This window comes from Notothenia coriiceps, unplaced genomic scaffold (assembly GCF_000735185.1).
Source record: "Notothenia coriiceps isolate Sejong01 unplaced genomic scaffold, NC01 NC01_scaffold00030682, whole genome shotgun sequence".
NCBI classification, from domain to species: domain Eukaryota; kingdom Metazoa; phylum Chordata; class Actinopteri; order Perciformes; family Nototheniidae; genus Notothenia; species Notothenia coriiceps.
The window spans coordinates 30,001-39,452 of NW_011363383.1; the positions used below are offsets into that span (position 1 = coordinate 30,001).

Consider the following 9,452-nt stretch of genomic DNA (forward strand, 5'->3'; position numbering starts at 1 on the left):
GTGGCGTACCTGTGCAGCAGGGTGACATGGATATGCCTCCTGGGGGTGCAGAGACAGAGCCAGGGAGGGGGTGAATGGGAGGGAGGGGCTTTCAGTCGTCAGTGCGTCACATGACACCTGAACCAATCTGGGTCACTGGTCTCATGGAGATAAACAATGCTGCTCCACCTGATCGTGTACAGAGGAAATGCTTCGCTCCAGGCCTGTCATTGGAGCACAGGTTGTCTCTAATGTAACTTTATTAAGAAGAGTTAAAGGACCATGGAGGTCTTTTTTGCTTGTCTGGGTTTATTGTACGGTGGCTGGCAGGTGCAAAATAGTTACAACAGCCCAAAACACTTTAGAGTAACATTTTTTTTTCTAATTTGCCAAAACACATGCAAATGAAGAAGGAACTCTACCAACTTGACAACACATGCGCAGCATTAACTAAAACTGCTGCATAAACAAAACGCTACAAATATAAAACGCTGCAACATTAGGACATTGAAAAGTGATGCACACCAGCTGTCACAGGATACAGACCGAAAATGGCAGTTTTATTGGCTAATTTTAACCATGCGATCGCATGATTACTTCCTATATTATTACAGATCTACTGTAAGCTAGCTGGCTAATGTAGGTAACTTAATTATTTCAAATATGAATAATGTAAAAACACTTTATTATGCAGCATTTTTTTGTAGCGTTTTGCTTATGCAGCGCTTTTAGTTAATGCTGCGCATGTGTTGTCAAGTTGGGGAAGATTTTCTTAACCTGCATGTGTTTTGCATAGTTTTTGAAAGTGCAGCCCATTCCTCCTACTGGAATTGTTTTGGGCAATTGTAGCGAGTTCTCACACAGTAATAATATGCTACCTATCTGTTTTCAAAAGTATGGTTGAATGCATCTTACCAGAACTTTGTGTGATTCCACTTGTTTCTCTATATTAAAACCATTAGGTCCATTTCAGCTTGGCTGAGGATTAAGGCTGTAATTAATTCTTAATTGACAACAGTTTATTTATCTCTCTGCAGAGTCTACAGTTAATGAGTGACTATTAACAGTTAATTTGTGCCAAACCCTACATTTAAATGTTCCTAATGGGGATAAAATGATCAGCGGGAAATGTCTTTATCTTCACATCTAACTATTGGAAAGAAAGCCAATAAGCATGTTTTTTCCAAGATTTTGAAAAATTAGACAGCTATGTGAAGTAACTAACCATCAATAAATAATTGTATCGTTCATTTTTGATGTATTAGTTCAATTACCATTCACTAATTAAAATGAAAGATTGCCAGCAGTGCAATTCTGTTTATTTACGCCTAATTTAATTAGCTTTTATTTAACTTACTTTGTGTTTTTGTTTGTGTGGAGGGGGCTCACATTCTGTTTGAAGCCCTAAGAGTTCCTGAGCCAGCACTGGTATGTGCAATAGATTGGGTGTGGTTGAAATAGTAACAGATGACACACACGAACACAGCATGTTCCTCCTACATGTCAAACCCTAATTAATCTCAGAGGACAATGAAGAAGGAGATGAGAGATGAGCACAAACTTACCTCTCTGCTACACCGTCAGCCCCTAAACCAGCTATGTGTCATTCAGGTGCATCGGGATTAAACTGTTATCACGTAAACACACACAGACATGCACAAAACAAACACACAGCGCACACACACACTTGGCTGCAGGGGGAACATGTGTCACTCTTGCATCTCAAGGTCACTCTCCCTCAGTCCTTTGGGAGCAGCTGCAGCCACAACAACACCAATACTACACTCAATATTTATATCCGTTTAAATACATTTTTATCTCACTTGCTTGCTTTTCTGCACCTTCAACAAACATCTGTGTGGCCTATGGTTTATGTTCTGTGTGGTTAATGCTGTAATTTGATAATAAAGGTAAACACAATTACAAGGGGGTCTATTATGATCGTTTGACGCCCCCTTGCGGCTACCAGTTGGCACTACATCCAAAAATAACTGACACCCTCCGACTGTCTCCTCAAACCAGTAGCTAATAGGCCTATTTATATGACGGTTATGAAATAAAATATGACAAAAAACCTCAGTGGGACGGTCAGCAAACGCATTACCACGAACCACCTTGTGAAAAAATTCCGCAGCAATATGCCTGCTTTTAAAATGTGACTTCAATCATCCTGTGTCGATGTGAATGACTGAATCCTAACAAGCTTAATATTAAGTGGAGTTGGCAGAGGCTGCACAAAGGGGATCATTGTTGCCTGCAGATGCCCGTCAGTGGTGCAGTCGCCCTTTGAAAGCTCTCCAATCGGAGCGCATAGCGCGACCGAGGGAGGGCGGGGCTTGCCTGCCTCTCCCAGCCCCTCTTCAGCACCCTCTTCCATTGACAAGACGGCGAGACACCGAGCAGCGTAGTCCACCGTGTCTCTGGACTAAGCACCGTTACAGTGGACCGGGGATGACTTGGAGCTCGGATATTCTGCACTTGAGGAACTAAGTGATGTACACATCCAGGAGGTCCCCGTTTGGGCAGGTATGAGACCTGTGGCGCTCATGGAAGAAGGAGCAGCAGATGTTTAGTGGACCCAAGGGTGGCTCCATATTCCACTTCTACACAACCAGCAGGCCTGGCCCAGTTGAGCTGCACATGGATGGATCCCACTTTAGAAGCTGAACTTATGGAATACAAAGCCCGTGCTGGTGAGCATGCATGCCTGTCCGAGCCCTCTCCTCTGCGGGAGCCTCTCGTCCTGACACCGCTTCTCCACTCGGACATCCCCTGGTCGCTTCAAGCCCCCTTGCCATGAGGACCTCTGCTCGGTGATTTGGTGCCTCTGCACGCCTGCACGGATCGGAGACCCTACTATTTTTGGATCGTGCTTTTGTTGGCTATACACAGGATTTATCTGCGCGGAGGGCTTCATTTGTGTCAAAGGGCTTAACGCAGAGTGCGCGGACGGCGGCAGAGCGGGGGCTTTGCTTCACCCGCTGTTGAGCTCAGCTGCTGTCTTTGTGGCCGGGCCGTGATGGCAGCCGGCCGGCTGGAGGCGCAGGACCACCCGCCCGAGAACGGCTTCACCCCGCTAGAGCATCCGGTGCCCCGGCTGCTGCCTCACATCGACGGCTCGGTGCTACCGTCCCTGGGGGGCTTCGGGAAGCATCAGAAGCAGCTCGTGGTCCTGACCTGGATCCCGGCATTGTTCATCGGCTTTAGCCAGTTTTCGGATTATTTCCTCCTGGCTCAGCCCCATGTCACGTGCTTGCAACCTCTCACCAACGAGACCAACTGGACCGCGGGACCCCCGCCGGTCACCGTCCCCGGCGGCGCGCCCGCGTGGCAACTCAAAGGCAACGGCACCGGGGAGGGTCTGGGCGACAGCAACGGTATGCTGTGCGCGTGCAAGGAGTGGAGGCTCGAGCTGCAGACGGGACTTAGTCAGAATGTGGTTACCAAGGTAACGACTGAGATAGAGCCACAGTGTTATCTGGCAGAGAAGACAGCTCTCTGCTCTTCATCCTCATCTTCATCACTGCCACTCAGTTCACAGCAGAGGCTGATGCACCAACAGCTTATTGACAAGTTACCCACTGACCTCAATGTGTGTGTGTGTGTGTGTGTGTGTGTGTGTGTGTGTGTGTGTGTGTGTGTGTGTGTGTGTGTGTGTGTGTGTGTGTGTGTTTGGCTGGGTGATTTGGTTGAAATTAGTATCACGTTATGTATTACACTATTTTCAACATTTCAACATCACAATATGGGAAACTATAACCAAAATACATGTAGAGATCCAACTCCTGTTAAGTGCAATGCACAGGGTTACATTCGCACGCATTACATTACACATAGCATTTAAATTGTGCAAGGCTGGATTAGCAACTTGGCAAGGTGGGCGACTGTCGACAGCCAGAGAACCAGGAGTAGACCGATACAGCTTTTAATACGATGTGTTTTCTTTCATGACTAAGTGAATGTTAGTAAAAAAACTGACGTTTATAATGGCATTGAAAGGAACCATCTTTAATATGGCCAACATACCAATCTAAGGATCAGTGCATCTTTGCTCAGAACTCCAGGAACCCTGATAGCTCCAAATGTAGCTGGTTTGTGTTAAATAACTGAGTTTATTTGGAATTCCCCACACTAAAGCACTGACATAATAAGGACCTTCATGCCCTATAACCAAAGTAAATTCATGTTTTAAAAAGGGTCCCTGTGTCAAAATCTAGTTTATAAACCTTTATTATTTCAAATGTTTGCTAATGTTGCATATATGTTGTAGAGAGTGGAAGCCCCGTGAAGCCCTAGCAGGTTAATCTTTCCATTGGCTTGTAAACGAATGGGATTTGATGAGATTTTACCAATACTGATTCCATTATCCTTTAAAAAAAAATAGGATTCCTGATAAATTGTTTGTTTAAAATAGAGTACATTCAGGTCTGTTACGGTCAATACACTTTTATTTCTTAATCTTTAAACAGAACCTAGCAGCGCTCCTGGGTTGAGGGGGTGCAGTACTCGCCTGTAGACTATCAATAAAATGACATTGATGTCCTGTTGAGCAATGTTTCCAAATGTTAATAGTCACTTTAATGAAATAGACATTTTGTAAAAATTACAACTTGCACTGTTGTTATCTACTTTTATTAAATGCAGCTGTGCTTTTGTGCATTCTTTCCATGTGCCTTATTTACTCCTAAACAACTGAAACAGGATACAGGGGGTGAATGGCGTTACTACGTTGTTCAACTGTTGTAAATCATCGATATGAGCCCTCGCTAGTTACAGAAGCAAGCAATTATAAACAACCTGTAAACAAATACTAGCCCAAGTGTAAGATATAAACTTTTCAAGAACACAGTATGTTTAATTATAAAAACGTTATGGTCATCACTTTAGGTGACTATTCTACAGAGTTGTTGAGTGATCACGCAGCCTGTGTGCATGACTGCTATCTGTTGTCTCAGATAACACTGGTGCTAATAGCCCGTACTTAATAAACCCATACTGGCTGAGTTCTCCACATCACCACCGGCCATTTCACAACAAAAACCATCAGTCATATCCAATAATCATCTCCTCCTTTGCTCCCCTGCTCAGTGGGAAGCTCAGCTAGAGTTGTGTAACTCGCTATTAAACACCAACACTATTTGACACACAACTGAATCGCTCTGCTGTGCTCTTACTGATGCTCTCGGGGTTGTAAACATGGAGCACACATCATGCTTCCACATGTGTCCCTGGCTGAGTTTCAGATCCTGAGAACTGTGGCGGTGTATTCACTGACCCATGTGCTTTAAAGGCAAGAGTTCAAAGCCATGATTTGTGTTATAGACATGCGCCCACATTCACAAACCAGCTGCTCTTTCTCTCACGCGCTTGCTTCTTTATTTCAAGATGCACATTTGAATATTCCAAAAGCAGCACGTTTGCACAATTATCAACATTCATGAATTATCAAAACACTGAGTCAGAGAGTTTGACAGACTCGAAAGAGAAAACCCCACATTTCTTTGTTTTCCTGTGCTCCGATGGTGATGTTTAATTCCCTTTTATCAGGTTGTGGGTGGTTTTCTCTGAAAAGTTGCCAAATGTTCCTCTCTCTCTGCGTTTGTCTCTTGTTTCAGTGGAACCTGGTGTGTGACTCAGCCTGGAAGGTGCACATTGCCAAGTTCTCTTTGCTGGTGGGCTCCATATTTGGCTACCTAGTGATGGGTGTCATGGCTGACTGGTAAGCTACCTTTTTATGTATTTGTTGTGCCTTTATACAGAATCTGATAGTTAACCTTAAAACACCCATTCAACTGAATTACAGAAGAAGAAAAAAAGTCACTTACCTTTACTGGTATTCATCGCCCTTGCAGATAGCTTGTTTTGTTTACGTAGGTTTAGATTAATACTTTCAGAACAAAACAATGGTGGTGAATTAAGTTTTGTTATGCGCTATACGTTAACAACCCTAGCTTGTCTGTGATGCTGTCTTTTCATACAGTGGTCCGTAGAGCTAAATGCTAACATTAGCATTCTAACAATAACAGTGCTAACAGGCTTTCCATGTTCACCATATTGTCATCAGTTTAGTAAGTGTTTGTTCATAAAAGAAGGTATTATTCAAATGAAAACCTCTACCTGATGCTAGATTTAAAATCATGGAAACATCAGTAATTTTGATTTATCCTCTGGTGGACATGAAGGTCTCTACCAAATGTCCTAAAAATCTTAACAATTGTTACTGAGACATTTAACTCTTAACTGAAACGTTTTGTGCCAATATTTTTTGTAGATGTGGATATATTTAACTGAAGCTGCTGATGGTTGTAGAGGAAATGTCAAGAGAAACAAAGGAGTTTTCCTCTTGGGACCCTGAATATCTGCATCAAATGTAATGGCAATCCGACTGATTTTGGTTGACAGTGTGGATGAATTGGCTGACTTACAGTGCCACCCCTAAAGACACGTAATGTTTCTACTAGTGTGGCCTCAAAATGTTAATGGCAACAATAGACCTCATGCAAAAAAGTGTATTCTTATACTAAACCTTCTTTCCCTTACTTGTTGTCACTATCAACAGGAAACATTTATTTGTTTGAAAAATGTATGAAAGAAACATCCAAGAGTTACCAGAATATTGTCTTCAGACATGTTGCTACCAAATCATTTGTTTTTAAATTGGAGCATCAAAAACTAAATCGCTACACAAGTATAATCAAAACCCAATCTATCTGCGCTGAACAAATATGTTTATTTGTCATTTAATGATCTGACCCTTCAAGGCACGATGTCCGTTACATTTATTGAGGCCCTGTCTGAAGGCCTGTGAACCCCCCGAGATGCCTCGTGGGAAAAAAAGGCCTTGCATTGTGATTGGGATCAGTAACCATGGAAACAATGTAAAGAAATGTGCTGCCCTAACAGGCCTCAGCTCTGACCTGACCCATTGACCTACTGACCCCCCTTGAAGCAGGATGTCGGCAGCATCTGAAGCTAACAATGAGGGGGGTGATCCCTTTCACAATAAAAGCTTATTTTTTTCTCAGTTTGTGACAGATTTGAAACACTTTGCTACATCTGTCTTTTTCTTGCTTCTCTCTGTTTCTAAGGTTTGGTCGACACCCGGTGTTGATTATCTCGGTGCTTTTCATGCTGGGGTTTGGTGTGAGTGTTGCGTTCTCTGTAAACGTCACCATGTTCAGCACCTTGCGCTTCTTTGAGGGTTTCTGCTTGGCGGGCCTCGCTCTCTCCCTCTACGTGCTCAGTAAGTATACGCTTTCTCCTCCTTATGCCTGTCTGCTTTTTATTTCTGCTTTCCAGCTTCTGTCTTTCCTAATTCATGCTCTGTCATTTCTTGTTTTTTATTCAAATGAATCATTATTTCCCTAGAGTACTGTAGGGATTCCTGGAAGGAACATAGAGGAACACTTTTTGTTTCCTGTCTCTTGCAGAACTTTAGAGAAAAAGGATTGTGTCTTGCCAGTAGCAACAACAATACCTACGAACTGATAAGGAATCTCATTACTTTTATCCTCACATAATACTCATAGGTGGTCAAAGTTAACCCCCAAACGTTTTGGGGGTGTTGTTTTTGTAGGTATGACTTATACTAATTGTAGGAGCCAACAAGCTTAGTTAGCCTTTGTTTATTTTTTTTTATTGCTTACACAGCACACATTTGGCAATTGTTACATGGGTGTGGTTTATAGTATTCAGTACACCTGTTGTATGTCCTGGGTTTGGGGAAGGCAACGAGGGTGAGCTAGGTTCAGATATGTTCTGTTGACTTGAATGTAGCGACTAAGCTAATAGAAATTGCTGTCTCAGATTTGCATTTAAGCTACCTTATTCTATAGGGAATATACAGATAGTGGGTTTGACACAGAAGGTAGTAGGGCAGCAGCTTACATGGACTATCACTGCCAAAATATGTTATTCCTATAACCCCTAGTGTTATTCGTCCATTGTTATGGTGTGCGTTGCCTAGTGCTGGATATATCAACCCTATAGAGCCCTGCCTTCACTGTAATGTTATAAATCTACATGGCACTTTGCTTGTGGTTCAAAAAGCGCAAAAAATACATTAAAAAAAGCAATGTATATTTCCTTAAATCACAAACCAGTAACATAGGATAATCCACAGACCTTGTTGAGAGCGGTTTCATGTAGGAATTACTTTCTTTCTATCAAACTACATCCTAAATACGTAGATGCACGCTTTGTCTCTGTGCAGTGATAGGATATGGTGGTGTAGTTAAAAATACAATAGTTCCTATGGTAAAACAGAGAAGGCAGACAAACTGTCCCTTTAACAGATCTGCTATAATTCTTAAAGTTTGTGGTGCAAATGTGTGCAGAGACAGTAGGTCTGTTTTTCCCTCTCCGTGTAAAACATCTTCCTCTACAGTATGAGCCTTTGCATAATGGCCATTGGCCAAGGAGATGTAAATGACCCAAACTCGATGATAGCATTCTATTCCTCCTCACCCTCCACCCCCAGCTGCATTACCTGAACTCTCCCTTCTCCCTGCTGCCGTCTCCCATCTTTCTCACCCGCTGCAGTCCTCCTTTCTCTGTCAGGCCAGTAGGGGATTAGTCATACATTATGCGTGAAGCCATGGCAGACTGTGAGCCTGGGCGGTTGGGCGGGTTTTGTCCCTCTCAGCGGGGGCTCCTGATAAATCTCTACTGAACTGCTTAAAAAAACAAACAAAAAAAATGGTCACCTCCGAGCCGTCTGCCACGAGACTCCTGAGAGTTTAATTTGTGATGTATTCAAAGGAAAGCAAAATGCTAAGAATACTAATAGTGTGTTGAGGCTCACAGGGTGTTGTGAACGTGAAATGAGTGTAATTGATTTATGGTCGATTTGGCAGCTTTTCTAGTATAAGTGACAACTTTAAGTGCTTTACAAAAACAAGAGAGCATTTGTAGCCTTTGGATATGATGGGTTTAGGACAAAATTGTATGGGCTTAATAAAGTAAGGAGAATATTTAGCAGTAATTTCTCTGGCCATAATTGAGATTTAAATTGTGATTTGTACAGTATGTACATTTGATCTTCAGCCCAGTATTTATGCTCACTTTACTTTACTGTACGTATATCAGGGGCACATGTCCTCTTCTCCCTCTACAGTATATCTGTCCCTTTAGCACATTCAGTCATGCACACACTTTTCATTTATTTCCGTCTGTTTGTCAAATAACAATATCTGGAGGTGAGGCAATTGTTTTATATATGACTTGTTTGTGTGTGCTCAGGATTGACAATAATGGGGTTGGTAACCGTATGTGTGTGTTGGTCTCTACTGTCGGTGTGAGGTAGCAGATTGTATGCATGTACTTTGAAGTGCTAAAAACGTATTTGTGTGAGCTAGTGTGTGAGGTGTCTGTTGGTTGTGTGAGGTGTAGATGAATACAGTAGACGGTCAAATCAGCTCTCTACCACAGAATGAGTCGCTTTGAAGTAGACTCACACTCTGACAGCAGTTAAT

General features: G+C 42.7%; 1 protein-coding gene across 1 annotated transcript; it reads left to right on the plus strand.

Moving 5' to 3' along the window:
* Nucleotides 1-2,372: 2,372 nt before the first annotated feature.
* LOC104959655 (solute carrier family 22 member 23-like) lies at nt 2,373-7,417 on the plus strand. The gene is made up of 4 exons (XM_010787557.1): nt 2,373-3,427; nt 5,595-5,698; nt 7,068-7,222; nt 7,410-7,417. Exons 1-4 carry the CDS (start codon nt 2,999-3,001, stop codon nt 7,415-7,417), a joined length of 696 nt encoding a protein of 231 aa, XP_010785859.1. The 5' UTR covers nt 2,373-2,998.
* The last annotated feature ends 2,035 nt before the right edge of the window (nt 7,418-9,452 follow it).